Genomic DNA, 18,532 nt, shown 5'->3' with positions numbered 1-18,532 from the left:
TAAAACAAAGAATAGACTGCAGGTTCAAACAAAATTTTATAGAAAATTCCCCGGGAAGTTTTTTTAAATAACGACGTCAGAGCCGAGAATCCAGCCCACAGACAAAAAATATATTATGCACATGCGAAAGAATTCTAACTTCCGATGCTAAAAAGGGTCGGCTATCAGGGTGCCTTTTGGCTATATATGAAGATTTTACTGCCAGCTAAAAGCCTGAGAAATTGTGGATAGACAAGCACAAACACGAATGTAGCTGTGTTGTTGATCGCCGTTTTGGTTAAAACATGTTTTTGATGGCCAGACAATAATATGGACAAAAATGAGCTAGAAGTCTTACACTATGAAAACGATTACTTTCAAGTAAAAGGTGAAGGTTTGAAGATACTTTTCAGTATGAAAGTATTAGGTACAAGACAAAAAAGGATTGGCCCTTGACTTGTAGGTAGAATTAAGGGTATTTAGTTAATTAGTCAATGGGCTTATTTTAAATTAGCCTGTAGTATAAAATGACTAAAATTTCTGCTCAGAAATAAATGTAAAAATTGCATAATTATCCTAATAAAGGTTCATTACGCAAATCTATTATCTTTGCAATCAATTGCATTTGCAGCCATTAGTCTAAATTTACCTTATTATAAATATACTCATCAGTTTTAGGGCTTTGGTTTCTGAGCTAATATGGATTAAAGTTAATTCTATCATTTGTTGCAATATTACTCCTGGCCTTCAGCTTAATTATCCAGATAAGAATTTAGAGTAAGCTGATTTGAATACTACTTAATGCTCATTTTACTATTTTGGAAAGTAGTTGAGCTTAATGAATAAAATCTTGAGTTTACATCTAGAGTGCAAAGTTGGAATCAACTGAGGGGGGACATCCCTCCTCCTTGAACTTTGAAAAATCCGTTTGGGTGATATAATTATGAATAATACTTTTTTTGGCACTTCCCTTGAAAAAAACAAGAACTTTATCCCTTGTTGACTGCAATTTAGAAAGCCCTGGCTACTTTAGCCGTCCATTCTTAATTCCTGTTTTTACTGAAGAATACCAAACAGCCTCACAAACGTCCACCGTGGCATAAAAACAAAAATCAAGCACATGAACGTTCAACACTGTCAGTTCAGCTGCTTCACTTAACGATTATCAAAAACGCAGCTATTGACTGGCACTGGGAAATTATTTCAGTTTGACTTCTTTTTTTTTTGCATGAATTGTATCTGTGGTCCAGTCAATCTGACAAATTCAAATTGATCCTTAGGACGGTACTGGCAAGGTGGCAACAATGTAAAAGTCAAATAAACTCCAGTTTTATAATAGTTTATTCGAGCATGCCTTATCCGAATTGATGGATTAGCACCAATCTCCTCAGATATAATCAAGATAGCAACAAATACTTATCCGACAACTTGTTATTTGAAACGCTATGGACAAATGGAAGAATAGCAAAATTAATCCTATGTATTTCACAGTAAACATAGCTTGTTCTTTAATTATCTAGGTAGCCATATCTCATAATTTACTGTCCTTTCTCGTTCTCTACATATCATTTCGTAGTGTTTTTTTCCTTTTTGGAAAGATTGAATTTGTGTTTCAATATGACGTCATTTATCCTGAAGTTCCTAGGTTTAGAATAACTTGTCGGACAAATAATCCAGGCCGCTTCAAGCGGTAATGCTTGTAAGTACTGGGGTCGTTTATGTCTCATGCGATGACGCGAGGGTAAAAAAAATCGGGCACGTCGGATAAGAGGTTTTTTTTCGTGAGATTCAGGGAAACACTTTCCTGGAATCGGAGCAGTTTTGCACGTTTGAAAAACTACTGAAAAGTGAGAACGAGAAACTGGAAAGCATTGGAGCGCAAAAACTATTTGAATACGAATAGAATATGGTGAAATACGTCTGTTTTAGCATACGATTTGGCAATTTTCAGAATGGATGTAAGTAACTTAAGCATTAAGATTCATGGGTGATAAAAAAGCCAACTTACCCAATTAGTAGAGCTGGGGCTTCATCTCCTGAATTTTCTGGAATCCTGGCTTTTAAATTTAGTGCTTCTCAAAATCTAGAAACCTGGATTCTGGAAAGTGTGTGAGGTGAAACCCTAGCCTAAGTATTATTGCATTCTCCAACGTCCTCTAAGGATTCTCTCTATTCTCGAACGCCGTAACCTAGATAGGAAATTCTTCCTGTATTTATTTATCAGGATAAATGTAAAATTCTCTTTAGGTACCTCCTTCTAAAAGGTAATATGGAGTTTCAAGGTCTTTACTCTAGGCACTTATTCACTGCTCTTAGGGGTAATACAAATAAGGCTTTTAGAATGTTTTAAAGCAGGCAAGGCTAGCTTCCATGGTTTATTGCCTAGTTTTTCTTCTAGCAAGATTAACCACTAAATATAAGCTAGGCCTACATTGTCAGCCTATTCTGAATTGAAAATTCTGAACAGTCCAAAGAAGTAGGCTATTATTACATTTCCTACTTTATGTTATTTTATAAATAACTGTCTGACATTTTTTAAAAGCCATTGCCAAAATAGGCTATTTCAATGTTTCCACTTTTACAGATTTTTCCATTCATCTATTGAATTTGATGTCTGTCCAAGGAAAAAATAACCCAGTTAAGTAATACGTGTAAATATATGAGCAGTCCACTACATAAGGAAACATGTTACAAAACCAATTCTTACTTCAAAGCATTCAAAATAATCTTATTTAATATATTTTCCAGCAGGAGAACATTTATCTTCACTTCTTTCACTGTATTTCCAGTGTTTCAATCATATTTTCAATATTTAGCATATGTCTATTCTCCAAATCATGAAAATTGTTTATAAAACAAACACCCAAGAGCCATCTACTTAATCTAACCTATCTTAACCTAATGTATCAATATTTGCCTGTTAATATCTTTTTGTTAGATGACAGTGATAGTGATTAAACTTTCATATATAGACTATTGGAAAACAGATAAATGTAGTCAAATTATTGTCTTATCAGGGTACATTGGGTTAAACCTTAGCTTGGTAATATAGAACCCAGAGATTGAACCCTACTGTAGCAGCACTCTGCAGGGCCAATGCAGGGACCTTAGTTGTCAAGAAGCATTGTTAATCTGATTACCATCTATGTTTGTTTTTCACAATTTTGTTAAAAAAAAAAAACTGTACAGCAATGAAAGAGGTGATGATGGAGGTTCTCCTGCTAGGCCACTTTGCATATTATCAAGTGGGAATTGTTTTATTAACATGTCTCCTTATTTAGTGGACTGTTCATACATTTACACCTAGAAATCTACAGAAAAAGCAGAACCCTATTGAAAATGTCATATCAACCTTTTATTATAGTATTTACCCAAAATCACCAGAGAATTCTGCTAAAAATTAGGTATAATTCTAGTTTAGTTACTTTTTGCTATCTTTGAAAGGGGTTAGGGCAGGAAATTAAATCCAGTTCCAAAAACATACTCTGGGAAGGTATTTCCAAGCTCCCATGTCAACCCTCTTCTCATACCTATGTCTTAGAAATTTGCCTACTTGACAGGTCTATGTCTATCAAAATTTTGACAAAACAAAATTTTGCCTTAATTTTCAGTTATCAGTTTAATTTTTTTTGGTTTTAGTTCTGTCAATACAATTCCTGTTATTTAAGTAGAATTTTAAGCCATGTCAATTTTTTTTAACATAAATTTAGAAAATATATTTGCAGATCTTTGAAACTCCATAAATTTATATTGAACAATGTTTAGAAGTTGAAAACAATTTCCTTATGCTTTATTTAAGCAGAAGATGTTTTCCAACATTTCACTTTTATGATGTAAAGACTTATCAAATGTCACTGCTTTCTAGAGGGAGAAGCAGCAGAGGCAGGAACTTCAAAATACCTTACCAGCAGACCTATTATGTATGGGGGAGGGGGTTGCCCCCTCTTAAGGTTTTTGGTCAAAACAGAAATTGATAAAATCATGGCACTTTGCATCACAATTTTTCCAATGCTGCTAAAAAATTTAGAACTTGGTTGGTCAACACAGTAATTATACTGACTTCTGTTGTGATTTTACTGATGTTGGCCCAGTTTTTCACTTGGTTAAATAAACAGCATTAAAATAGTTACATGGTGTATATGAAAATTTCAATCTTGGTTAGTAAATGCAATAGTTTTGCTGATTTTTTCAATGATTTTACATATTGCATTCAAAATGGACATAATGCCAATTAAAAAAACAAAACAAAAAACAGTCAGTAAAAATAACCAGCCAGTTGGTAAAATCTCTTGCTCCCCCCCCCCCCAAAAAAAAAAACATGTCAGCATGGGTCATAGGAAGCAAGGTTACAACATTGCTTCCCAGGACATTATTTAGTCTATGGGTCCATCCCCAAAAGTTTTATTTTCTAACCTAACCCCTTTCCAAGATAGCTACATTAGATTTTTACCAAAAATTATAATTCTCAGTTCAAAGTCAACAAGTTGTCATACCAAAATTTTGGTAAAATCTCATCTGCAACTTTTCTTTTCCATGGTATGGGATATTAGTATTCTTTTAAAGGTTTTTGGACAAAACCCTTACAGAAAAATAAAAGAACCTTACTAGCCAGCAAAAGAGAATTTTTTTTCAAATCTTGGAAGAATTATAATGTTATAACTGTGAACAATTAAGTTGGTAAAAGCTGCCAGGTTTTAGCAGTCATGTACTTAGATAATGAAACTTTTGTGACACCTAGTGGCTTATGGAAAATTCTACTGAACCCAAAACACATCTTCAGATTTTCTATGGAAAACATTCAATGTTTAACAGCTTATGAAAAGGAGCTAGTGGAACCACTTAAAGATTTTAAAAAGTAGATCATCAGTAGAAAGAAATACTGTATATTTCTAGTTTAGGGGACATTTTGCTATTGAGCTAGACAAATGGAACTTGAAGGAGTACATCCAAAGCCTTAGTGATCTCTTGGGAATATGTTTTGAAGTACCTACCTCCACTCCTTCTCCCTGCAGAGGCTACTGATTCAAAGCATAATCTTTGTATTATAAAAATGAAACTCTGTAAAATAGATCTTCTGGTCAAATTAGGTACAAGAAAAGCAGGTGATAATTTCATCTATGTCCTGGTGGGGGAGGGGCAAAGCTGGAGCCAATTTTCCCAAATCAAGTGAATATGACAGTGAAAAGTGAAAAATGAGCCATTTAGTACCATAAAGATTAAGATATACTAAACAAAATTGACCTGTTTCTGTGGATGCTTGAATTATGCAGACTTATCTTAGTTCTGATAAGATTAAAAAAAAAACTAAATTTAAGCTGGGGGGAAAACTGGAGTCAGGGTGGGGGGGGGAAACGGAGATCTGGGAGGGGCAACTGCATCCCTGCCCCATAGAAAATTATGCCCCTGAAGAAAATTATTGTGAGCTTCATAACTTTGCTCAATCTGTAAAAAAATATATATATAATAATAATAATAAATGATTTAGGAACAAAATCATGGTATGCCTTAAAATTCTCCTGAAATAATAGGAATTCAGTTTAGAGAGCTAAAACCAATTAAAAACAGGTTGAAAATTGAAAACTAATGTAAAACATTTTTTTCAGAATTTAGGTACCTATGTATAGCCTGGACTTGCCATGTATAAATCTTCTAAGCTCTAGAAATAAGGAAGGGGCTGATATAGTATCTGGGCAATACGTTCTCAGGCTATGTTTTGTTTTTAACCTGGAGTTGTTCCTGGAAAATTGCATTCACTTTAGCTCAACTAGCACACGTTCCAAGATGACAAGATGCCTCTAAACTAGAATTTTATCAATTATTTTCATCTAATCTAAGACTCCCAGTACTTGGACATTGTCTATTCTTAGACAACTATATTGATTAAAATATGTCTTTTCTGAACATGGACAATAGGTTTCTGATCTCGTACATCATCTATATAGGTTAAGATAGTTGGCATTGGCTGATAGTTAGAACTTGGCTATTTGGTGTTAGCTGACTGTAATCTTCAAAACTTTGTTTTTTAACATTTAAGTATTGACAAAAATCCTCTTATATTGTAGCTTTTTTTAAATACAACTATTCCGCTTCACACATCTTGTAACATCTTGTTCCAAAATGACAAGAGGCGTCTAAACTAGAATTTTATCAATTATTTTTACCTAATCTAAGATCCCCAGTACTTGGACATTATCTATTCTCAGACAAATATACAGATTAAAATGTGTCTTTTCTGAACATGGACAATAGGTTTCTGATCTTGAACGTCATCTATATTGGTTAAGATAGTTGGTATTGGCTGATAGTTAGAACCTGGCTATTTGGTTTTAGCTGACTGTAATCTTCAAAACTTTGTTTTTTAACATTAAAGTATAGACAAAAATCCTCTTACAATGTAGCTATTTTAAATACAACTATTCTGCTTCACAACACTTGTCTTAGATTGAATATTTTTAAGATTAAGTCTGTCTATGATTTCAATACTTTCTTCTAACTTTAAGATTACATTCCATGACTAGAAGACTTTTTCCAAGATTAGGATCAAGCTTTAAATGTCTTTTAAAGATTAGGTTCTATTATTGACTATCAGAACATTTGAAGTTTTCAACATTGTATATTGGCAAAATATTCTACCTAATTGTGTTCTTATTAAGAAAAATTAAACAAATTCAATGGTATAATAATATAGTTTTTAAGTGGTACAATAGAGATTATACAGTCATTTGACTGTTAAAGTGGTGATTAGTTGTCCAATTAGTGGGTATCTAACTCCATTATTAAAGCTATGTATGGGACCCATAGGATAGGAAGGGGGATAATAATTAAAAAAAAACAGGGCATTTGGAAACATGTCAAACAGTTTGTGGTAACAAACTGTAGTAAGGAGCAACCCGGCTCAATAGTAAACAAAACTCTAAAAATGGAATTTTTATGTCAATAGTTACATCAAAAGAATCGCATTTCAATGCTGATTTTAAATATATAACTTTCATCAAGATTAGTCTTACCCGTCAGAAGCTACGAGCCTGAGAAGATTTGCCTCATTTTTGAAAATAGGGGGTAATACCCCCTAAAAGTCATACGATCTTAACGAAAATCACACCATCAGATTCAGCGTATCAGAGAACCTTACTGTAGAAGTTTCAAGCCCCTATCTACAAAAATGTGGAATTTAGCATTTTTTGCCAGAAGACAGATCATGGATGCGTGTTTATTTGTTTGTTTGTTTTTCCCCAGGGGTGATCATATCAACTCAGTGGTCCTAGAATGTCGCAAAAGGGCTCATTCTAACGAAAATTAAAAGTTCTAGTGCCCCTTTTAAGTGACCAGAAAAATTGGAGGGCACCTAGGCCTCCTCCCACGCTCATTTTCCCCCCAAAGTCACCAGATCAAAATTCTGATATAGCCATTTTATTCACCATAGTCGATTAACCTAATAATTATGTCTTTGGGGACGACTTACTCCCCCGCAGTCGCCATGGGAGGGGCTGCAAGTTACAAACTTTGACTTGTGTTTACATATAGTAATGGTTACTGGGAAGTGTACAAACGTTTTCAGGGAGATTTTTTTGGTTTGGGGGAGAGTTGAAGTGGGGGTTACGTGGGAGGATCTTTCAATGGAGGAACGTTTTATTGGGGAAGAGACTTTCAATGGAGGGGGCGCAGGATTTTCTAGCATTATTTAAAAAAACAATGAAAAAATAAATACGAAAAGTTTTTTCTACTGAAAGTGAGGAGCAGCATTAAAACTTAAAACGAACAGAAATTATTACGCATATGAGGGGTTTACCTCCTCGTAATACCTCCCTCTTTACGCTAAAGTATTTTAGTAATTTCAACTATTTATCCTACGGCCTTTGTGATTCAGGGGTCATTCTTAAGGAATTGGGACAAAATTTAAGCTTTAGTGTAAAGAGCAATGTATCGACGAGGGGTGAGCCCCCTCATATACGCAATAAAAACATACGAATATAGAAGTTTGCTACGTAAGTTAATTCGTAAGTTACGTGTATTTTTTACTTATGAAAACGTTCGTGAAAAATTAAAAGTTATAGTTGCCTTTTTAAGTAATCAAAAATTGGAGGGCAACTAGGCCCCCTCTCTCGCTCCTTTTTTTCAAAATTTTCTGATTAAAACTATGAAAAAGACATTTAGCCAAAAAAAAATTAATATAAAAATTTCGTTTTAATTATTTATGCATGGAGAGCCAAGATACAAAAAAATGCATTAATTAAAAAATGTCCAGAAATTAAACAAAAAAACAAGTTTTTTAAATGAAAGTAAGGAGCGACATTAAAACTTAAAACGAACAAAAATTACTCCGTATATGAAAGGGGCTTTTCCTCCTCAACGCCCTGCTCTTTACGCTAAAGTTTTTTGCTGTTTTAAAATGTAGAGTTAAGAGAAAGAGTCAAACTTTAGCGTAAAGAGCGGGGCGTTGAGGAGGAAAAGCCCCTTTCATATACGGAGTAATTTTTGTTCGTATTAAGTTTTAATGTCGCTCCTTACTTTCATTTAAAAAAACGTGTTTTCTTTTCTTTTAAAGATTCAGTTCTATGATTGATTATCAGAAAAATTAAAATATTCAACATTATATAAAGTCAAAATATTCTAGCTAATTGTTTTCTTATTAAGAAAATTTAAACAAATTCAGGGGTATAATAATCCAGTTTTTAAGTGGTACAATAGAGATTATACAGTGATTTAACTGTTAAAGTGGCGAATAGCTGTCCAACTAATAAGTATCTAACCCCATTATTAAGGCTATATATGAGACCCATAGGACAGAAAGGGGGATAGTAATGTCAGAAAAAAACAGGTCATTTGGAAACATTATTAAATAAGGAATCAAATGGTACCACTTTTATTTGTTTAGCAGATTTCTCTCAGAAGAGGTCAATCACTAAATGTTTTCCACGTGTTCAATAGAGCTTATTGCAATAATTTGTTGAGTAGCATGGTTAATGTGCTGTACCAGGGTGGTAAATGTGTTTCACACATCTCATTTGCTCAACTAACCAGTCTTGCCACTTTTCAGCATTGTGCTTGCATGATACACTTTTCTTGCATGTGCTTGATACATGACAATAATTCATCAATGGTTATACCTAAGTATTAAAATTTTGAAACTCTATCTATCAAACATCCATCAACTGTGAAACTTTGTTCAGTATTTACCTTTTTAATGGTTGAGAAAATCTTGTAGTTATTTTGATATTAATCAGTAAATAGTATTTCTCATATATTATATTAGATTATTCAGTGTGTTTTTCATGTTTTTAAAAATGTTTTCAATAGATCTAGCCCTGAATAATGAAACCCTTTCGTCTGCAAATGATATTGCAAACAATCTTGTAGGGAAAAATTCTTTTCTAGAGTTTCTTTCACTTTACAAGTAAAATGGATAATAGCATAATCTGTCAAGTGCCCTTTCTGAAATCCATATCTGTTTGGTGGTGTGACTCCTTTTTAATGTGCAAATTTGCTAATTTTATCATGTATAATTTTTATAAAATCTTTGAAATAACTGGTAAAACTGAAATAGGGTGGTAATTATTTATCTTGTCCTTATTTCTGTTCATATACAAAGGTATAATATGGGTTTTCTTCATACCTTTATCAGCAATTCTGTTTCAAAAATTCAAATTATGGAATATCACTGGGAAAATTTCTCTCAGAACCCGTTTTTGCATGTGATCATTCCATGAACCTCCAATGGTCTCAAAAAATTCACAGTCTTCTTCAAATCATCTGCAGGAACCAGTTTGGAAGTAAAAATTCTAACGTTATTATCAAAATTTGGAAAAAAAATGACTTTCTTCTTCTATATCAATGCCATTACCAAACTGTGACGACATATTTTGACCAATCTTGGTAAAAAATAAGAATTTACAAAAATTCATCAGTTATAGATTGATCATTTCCTATTATTTCCCTAACTATATCTCATTAGAGATTTTAATATCTTTACTTTTGGTCTCAAAATTCGATTAATAATTTTCCACATTGAATATAGACCATTCTTTGCAAGCTCAAAGCAGTTAAAAAATTGTTGTTTTTAGCATCTTGTTTCTTTTTTTGGCAACATTTTGATAATTAACAAAACTATCTTGATTTTCTTTCAATAGGTTTTTTTCAACATTCTAATATAAAGCTTATTTCTTAATTTAAAAATTTTTTTAACAACACAAGCTTAGTTTTTTGTTTTGTTTTGCTATCTACTCTAATGTAATCCTTCAAACTTGCAACACTGACGCATTGCTTCACGAATCTTATCAGAAAACAAAACATAACTTGTTTCAGGGATTATTCTGACTTAAAACATCACTCCATTCTAGTTTTCCTAAATGATTTTTTAATCAATCTAAATTTGATTCCTTCAAAACAAATATTTTCTAATCATATCTGTTCTGATCATCTGGATGCAATGATAAATCACCAAGCAACACCACTACAAACGCAAGGAAATGATCCAAACCAGGCATAATTAACACAATGTTATCAGTAAGCATGGCCATGTTTTCTCTGCTTTTTTTGTTGGTATTCTAATCGACTGTAAAATACTAAATGATTGCTTAGCTGTTAAAAATTCTGTATTTACAGAATATCTGATTCTATCTCACAACTCTGCTTTTTAAAACAATAACAACCTTTAGCGTAAACAGCGAGGCGTTGAGGAGGGGACAACCCCTTTCATATAAGGAATAATTTCTGTTCTTTTTAAGTTTCATTGTCGTTCCTTACTTGCAGTATATTTTTTTTGTATTTAATTTCTGAACGTTTTTAAATTAATGCATGTTATGATTTTTGCTAACCGCACACCAATAATTAAAATAATATTTGAATATTAATTTTTTTGGCTAAATGTCTTTCTCATAGTTTTGATCGGACGATTTTGATAAAATAAGGGTTGGGGAAAGAGGTCTAATTGCACTCCTATTTTTGGTTAATTAAAAAGGCAACCAGAACCTTTTTTTACGAAGGTTTTTATTAATAATATATATATGTAACTTCCGAATTGACTTACGTAACGAAATTCTGCATTTGTATATTTTTGTTACGTATATGAGGGGATTATTCCCCTCGTCAATACCTTGCTCCTTACACTAAAGCTTCAATTTGGTCCCAATTCTTTAAGAATGACCCTGAATCACAAAGGTCGTAGAATAAATAGTTGAAATTACTAAAAAAAAATACTTTAGTGTAAAGAGTGAGGCATTGTCGAGGAGACGAACCCCCTTGTATGCGCAATAATTTCTGTTCGTTTTAAGTTTTAATGCTGCTCCTTACTTCCACCTGAATTTTTTTTTTTAATTTATAATCTTATGTTTTAATTTTTTTTTAAATTAAAAATTAAATTTTGTCCCAATTCTTTAAGAATGATCTCTGAATCACAAAGGCCATAGAATAAATAGTTGAAATTACTAAAAATACTTTAGAGTAAAGAGCGTGGTATTAGGAGGAGATGAACACCTCATATGCGTAATAATTTCTGTTCCTTTTAAGTTTGAATGCTGCTCCTTACTTTCAGTTGAAAAAAACTTTTCATATTTAATATTTCTTTGTTTTTTTTAATAATGCTAGAAAACCCTGCGGCCCCTTCATGGAAATTTTCTTCCCTCATGATAAATTCCTCCATGGAAAGATCCTCCCACGTAACCCCCTCCCCCAACCCCCATTTAACGTGAAAAAGTCCCCCTGAAAACGTCTATACCCGTCCCAATAATCATTACTAAATGTAAACAATGGTCACAGTTTGTATCTTGCAGCCGCTCCCCCGGCAAGTGTGAGGGATTAAGGTTTTTCGACTATGCTGAACAAAATGGCTATCTCAAAAAATTGATCCAATGACTTTGGGTAAGAAATGACCGTGGGAGTGGGTCTAGGTGCCAATTTTTTTGTCACTTAAAAGGGCACTAGAACTTTAAATTTCTTTTAGAATGAGCCGTCTCGCGACATTCTAGGACCACGGGGTCGAAACGAGCACCATCTGTCTTCTGGGAAAAAATACAAAATTCCACATTTTGTAGATAGGACCTTGAAACTTATACTGCAGGGTTTTCTGATACGCTGAATCTGATGGTGCGATTTTCGTTAAGATATTTTGACTTTTAGGGGGTGTTTACCCCTATTTTCTGAAATAAGGCAAAATTTCTCAGGCCCATAACTTTTAATAGGTAAAATTAAACTTGATGAAACTTATATATTTAGAATCAGCGTAAAAATGCGGTTCCTTTGATGTAACTATTGATATCAAAACTCGATTATTATTTTTTTCGGTTACTTCGAGTTTTGGTTACTATTGAGCCGGGTCGCCCCTTACAGTTCCTTACCACAAACTGTTTGACTAAATTTATTTATTTGTTTGAAAAAAGTAAAAAAAACCATCAGTCTCTTCAACGATGTTTCAATTATACTTGAAACACAATATCAGGCATATATCCCCCCTCCCCTGCTAGCCCTACAGGCACTTCGTCTGTCCATAGCATAATACGCCTTAGAAAATTTGTTTAATTTTCGATAAAGAGAGGAAATACCTCCAAAAAGCTACAGAATCCTAATGAAAATTGTACCATCATATTCAACATAAGACAAACCTACTCTAGAGGTTTCAAGCTCTCATCTGCAAAAATGTAAAATTTGTGGTTTTTGTCAAAATGAGAAAGTTCACTGGCTATTTCTTCTAGCAAAAAAAGCAACAAAATTCCACAGTTTTGCAAATAGGAGCTTGAAAACTATAATCAAGGGGTCTCTGATATGCTAAATATGATGGTGCGATTTTTATTAAGATTCCGTGAATTTTGGAGATTTTGTCCCTCTTTATCGAAAATCAAGGACATTTTCTCAGGCATATAACTTCGTGGACAGAATAAGTGCCTGTAGGGGTAGTATGGGGGAGGAGCCATATGCCAATGTTATATTTCATGTTTAATTGAAACATCCCCTGAAGAAACTGGTGTTTTTTTTTTGCTTGTTTCGAATAAACAAATTGGATTTATTGTAGATTCAAATCTGACGTTCTTTTTTGAGATTCCCTATTTATTTGTTGTTGTTTCTTTCTCTTTTTTGGGGGGCGGGGGACTCGTTGTAAACCAATTGTCCTAGAAGATCGGTAAAGGGCTCATTGGAACGGAAATTACAATTTCCAATGCTCATATAAGGGACTAAAAATATTGGAGGATGGCTAGCCCCCCCCCCCCCCACTTCCCTTTTCCCTCCAGGACATCTGATCGAAATTTTGAGACACCCATTTGTTTCATCAGAGTTGAAAGGTTTAATAACTATGCATCTGGGTATGATATGACCCCGCATAGCCCCTGGGAAAGAACAGTAAGCTATTCAATTTGCCAGTTGTTTACTTGTTATATTTGATATTGCGACATGTACAGAAATGTTTTGGGTTAGGGAATTTTCTGTGGGGGAGAGATTTTCCACGGGGAGAATTTTCCATGTTGAGGAAAGTTTCTTTGGGATTTTTTGCAGGAGAAATTTTACACGGAGGAGGAGGGGATTTCCTAGAATAATTTGAAAAATGCTCAGAGATTAAATTTAAAAGAAAGTTTTTTTTTTCGGCCCCATTTTTTTTTTTTGCCCCTGCTTACTCTCCCACTTTTTACGCTAAAAATGGACAGTTTGACTTTTTATCCCAGTTCTTTAAGAACTTCTTCTGAAAACACAAGGACTGTTTTTTTTTTCGAATGAAAAGTATTTTCATGGAACTATGAGACTTCAGCGTAAATAGCAAGGTTTGCACAGCCTCCCTCATAAACGGAATAATTTCAGCATATTTTTCTAAGTTTTCTCATCAAGTGCATTATATTTTGTATAGGTTTTAGATAGAATAAAAGCATGGCTTTTCAGTGACATGCAAACTTTGTAATAACTTTTGAGTGAATGTTGAACACAATAAAAAGACGTTATATGCATCCAGGTTTCAAAATGACGTCTTAAGCATTAAAATATCCAGATAGAAGTATTAAAGAACAAATGAAATTCCAACAAAGAGTATCCATTTTACAGTGGTGGAATTTAGTCTACTCTCATTGTCTCACCTGCTCTCAAATTTTTAGAGTTCAGCCAACCATGTACCAGATTAAGGGAAAGGATATAGTACATAACATGCATCTTGTTTTTATTAAGACTCTAACTCATACGCAACATAGTCTGTGAAATATCCTAGAGGAGTGACATGAATAATTGGGAGCCTGTTGAATTAGGAGTGCGACAAAACAAGGGAAGTAAAGTATACTTATAAATATCTAAATCTGTCTTAATCTGCTTCTCCATTATTCTTGTTAATCTTTGGAAGATTTCACAGAAATTGATATTCGTTGATATTGGAAAACACAGATATTCTGTATGTGTTAGACTCTTAACAAAAGAAGATACAATATACATTTGTATAGGCATTTCCCTTAATTTGGAGCTGACGAAAATCTGAGAGCAGGTAAGAGCCAATGAGAAGAGACGGAGTACCATCATTGTTTAGACGAGTCCTTTAAAATAGTTTTGTATTTTATATAATTTTTTTTTACAGAAACGATGGAGCATCTTAGAAAAATTCTAGACGCTCAAGATTCTTTAGAGAGTAAATCCTCCAAGATTCTAATCTGGCTTGATGTTGGTCGTTCAAAGATTGATGGGCCGTCGTTTTGTCTTCTAACCAATTGGATTGAGTGCACAGCTCTATCAAATTTACCGGTTGAAATAGTTATTGAAGTCGTCGAGGCACTTTTGACCAAGGAAAAGGACCAATCATCATCTGATTATATAAAGCTCTTTGAGATATTACATGAAGCAATATTTCCCTCTTTAAATAGCGAAGGCGATGTTAAGAATTATATTAAATATTTAAGATCATTTCAAAGTGTTTTATCAGCAATGCTAGTAGACAAAGAAACTATTCCCTTTTTTATTAAAGTGATATCTCTTAATGTGAAAAATTTAGAAAGCCCACCCCTAAAAGAAGACTGTAAACTATTTCCAAAGTTTGTTGTTACAAATATCAGTTATGTAAGCTTTTTAATTCTGAAGATTGGCTCTGAAATTCATGATATTTTGCCCCGTATTTTAAGCTGCTTGAAATTCTATCTTTTTCTTGGTTTAATGCCTCTAAATTATCCAGTACCTTTGCTTAGAAGTTCTGTCGTTTCTATAGACTTACAGGGTGATAAGAGAAGTGCAGGACAGAAACAGACAGTATGGCAACGAAAGCAAACCACGCCTCGAAAGCAAAAAATACTCGACGTTGATAATCGTCCAGTTGTATACTCTTTTGAAAACAGTGACTCAGAAATATCGGAAACCGAAGTTAAGTCACTGAAGAGTATATTAGCTGATTCACGAGTTACTTGTATACGATGCTTGATAAATGTGTTTCATTCTGTTACATATTCTTTGCTAGTTCCATACTGGTGTCACTTTTTAGCTGATGAGTCAGCTGTATTTGAAAGACCTAAGCTGACTTCGAGCTTGGTGTGGTTTGCTGGGAAAGATCATGATTCACGTGTACGAAAGGCAGCATATTATGTTCTATCCCTTATATTGGTAAGAGGATCCATTGTTTGGAAGTCAGCTGAGCATTTTGCCACTAAGTCCTTTACAAGTTTTTCATCTATGTTAGCCTCTTATGCTTTGACTATGAGAAAATATATATTGCAGTTTCTCTCTGTTGAGAAATCAGATTATACACGTATTGCGGGTATAAAATGTTTAACAGATTACGTTTCAGTAATGCCACATAAAAAGCTACCTGATGATAACGTGTCTAGTATTTTGAAGGTTTGTTCTAAATTTCTAGAGCATAGATGTGTGAGTACACGGGTTACAACACTGGTTTTATTTAGAACTGCTCTTACTATTGAAGATCTTAATATCAACTCAGTTTTAAGCGAAATACCAGACTTGAAGGAAATCTTCCCAGTTAACAGTCAAGGTGAATCTGGTTGTGATGACACGCTTGAAGTCGATAGTGAAGATTTTGATAACCCAGTCTTCATACATGAAATTAATAGTGCTTCTTGTGATGTGTGCTGGTTGTCTACTTATGCAACATTTATGCTGGAAAGATATACAAGACTTAACAAGTCCTCTCATAATTGTGCTGTTGAATGTGCTTTGATTCTTGGTGAACTGTGTAAAACTAGGTTTCACTTGGTTGAGAATCAAGTTTCGATCATTTTCAACACCCTGAAAAACTATTTTGCCTCAACAGTAGATCCCACTGTGCAAACGCGTGCAATTAAATCAATTGGCAAAATATTTGCGGCTGTTTCACAAAGATTTCCTCATATAAAAGTAGATCCTGAGAAACATAGGGAAGAAATTTCTGGCTTCTGGGTAGAATTCATCCAAAACGTGCTATTTCGAGTCGTGGGCTCACAACAACCCTTAGTGGAAGCTGAAGCTATAACTACCCTAATATTTATTGGCTCAGAATTTGTCGAGATGCTGCCATCTAGACAAAAAATAATGTGTGAAACACTTCTGCTTGAATCTACTTCTAGTGAATATTATCAAGTTCGTTCTTCAGCTGTGCGTGTTCTTGGAACATGGACATCTTTCAAGAGCTTAGAAGACGAAGTTCACTTTTTCTTGGATTCTTGTGATGCTATAATTCAGTTATCATTTGATACCAAATGTGCTGAAAATACTGTATGGGCCCTTTCTGCTGTGACTGACAAGCTCTCTGTGTTTAAGAGCACTGGCGAAATTCCCAGGAACTTGCCTGTTCATTTACTTAATGCTTCTATTAGTGTGTTTCATAAATTCAAGCCGTATCGTATTTACGCTGTCAGAGCCTTAGGAAATTCGTGTTCTCATCTAAATGAGGAAGATATTATAAAAAACAAAGAAAGTATTGACAAAACAATTAGTTTAATTCGGGAGGCGATTGTGAATGGCTCAAACGACAAGTTACGTTGGAACGCTTGCTATTCTGCTGGAAGGCTGTTTACAAACTCACTACTCCTCTCTAGGTCGATTGAAATCATTCTACCTGCTTTGTTGCAAGCCATAGAAACTTCAAAGAACTTCAAGATCAGAATTCAAGCCTCCAATGCTTTATTGAACATTACATCATGGAGAGATTTTGGTTCATTTTGGGCGACCACTTGGAGGATTTTACTTGTATCATGCTCTTCCGGAACAGAATTTTGCCCCAATAATGAAATTACGCAGTTGAACAATTACCTCAAATCTGCAACTTCTGTCATTCAGCACCTTTCAAGTCTTATTGATTGTGAAAAATCTCTTGAGATCATTTCAAGTATTTTGCTTGATAATGCAGAGTCAGCAGTGATTGGACTTGATCGTTGCTGTGAAAGGAGTGCATCCCTCCCTAATTCCGTGTTTGATTTTGAAAATCGTTACCCTGAAGCTGTCAAATGTCTCAAATTGATTTGTTGTTGTGGATGAAAAATTGTGAGCTCTTCTGTGTTCCAGAAGGAAACAGATTGATAAGTATTTCCGTTTAGGATCTTCCTAAGGTTTTTAATATTCGATTTGACCTTGGGAAAATGAGGGTGGGACAAAATATCTCGCAATCAGAAAGCAATGGCAACAGTAATGATTAAAGCAACTGTACTTTTTATGTGGAGTCTTGTACTTAAATAAACATATATAAACTGGTTTGTACATTCACTAGAAATTTGTTTTAAGGGTAGGGCACAAAATATATGTTGATTAAGCTCTTTTTTGGATATTAGCCGAAGATTTAGAAACTCGTAAATCTAGTCCAGTCTTTGTAGAAGAGGATTCTAATACCATCTATATGCTTTCTATTTAGTAATAATACTACTACTTGACAATTTTTTGGCTTCAGAAACCATGCTTGCTTGAATGGTGTAGCTGAGGACCATTATACTCAAAGCTAGATATGGTTGAATTAGGGATTTTTCAGTGGAAGCAGCACGAAAATCTGAAAAAAACTTGGCATTTTAGCCATGATTTTTCATGGAGACTTCTCTTATTCATAGTTCTAATATGATGAGTGTTCTTGATTGTACTTGAGCCATGTTGTGTCATAGAAGTCGTATGTCTTTAAAGAGTTCTTCAACAGGAGACACAAGCTTGATTCCTCAGAATTTTATTCTTTTTCAGCTTTAAGAGTAGGTGGACAAAATAATATTTTTCAGTGTCTGCAAAAATAAAAACCAGGAAATATATCTAATTTGTATGGTGGCTTTGATTTCAACGACAACGTAATAAAGTCAGAAGAAATGTGTTAGACTGAAAACGCGAGAAAGGGCGCAGGCTGTTGAATGGGTGAAAACACCTGGTGGTAAAAATCGCTCACATTGCTCTTGGCTTTGTTCGTCAATAAAACCAAGCAAGTAAAACCCCACAAAATGTACTTTTTACATGTAATTTTTCCACTAATATGATATGTACCATTCTCATGCTAACAGTCTAGTATTTGTGTAAACTGCTGTTTGTAAAGTTCAATTAAAGTTGACAGGGTAGGGTATACATTGCTTTTTTGAGCACACTATTGTTTTTTCTTTTTTTTTTTTTTTAAATGTTTGGAAACGCGTAAAACTCGTAACTTGATCTT

The 18,532-nt window shown here is 34.0% G+C and overlaps 1 protein-coding gene across 2 annotated transcripts; it reads left to right on the top strand.

Annotated features, from left to right (window-relative positions):
• The first annotated feature begins 1,914 nt into the window (after positions 1-1,914).
• Positions 1,915-17,606, top strand: LOC136027166 (HEAT repeat-containing protein 6-like). 2 transcript variants are annotated; one of them, XM_065704175.1, is made up of 2 exons: positions 1,915-1,937; positions 14,516-17,606. In XM_065704175.1, the coding sequence occupies exon 2, from the start codon at positions 14,521-14,523 to the stop codon at positions 17,392-17,394; it is 2,874 nt and encodes a 957-aa protein (XP_065560247.1). In that variant the 5' UTR covers positions 1,915-1,937; positions 14,516-14,520; the 3' UTR covers positions 17,395-17,606. The 2 variants fall into 2 exon arrangements, with proteins under 2 accessions (XP_065560247.1, XP_065560238.1); XM_065704166.1 differs by lacking the exon at positions 1,915-1,937 and adding an exon at positions 2,146-2,243.
• The last annotated feature ends 926 nt before the right edge of the window (positions 17,607-18,532 follow it).

The sequence above is a fragment of the Artemia franciscana genome, chromosome 1 (assembly GCF_032884065.1).
Source record: "Artemia franciscana chromosome 1, ASM3288406v1, whole genome shotgun sequence".
NCBI classification, from domain to species: Eukaryota; Metazoa; Arthropoda; class Branchiopoda; order Anostraca; family Artemiidae; genus Artemia; species Artemia franciscana.
Note: the sequence above shows the minus strand (reverse complement) of the source record. Positions and strands in the feature narration are given on the sequence as shown.

Bases quoted from the DNA above. Each gene is read 5' to 3' on its own strand.
- LOC136027166 (XM_065704175.1), top strand. From the start codon at position 14,521: ATGGAGCATCTTAGAAAAATTCTAGACGCTCAAGATTCTTTAGAGAGT.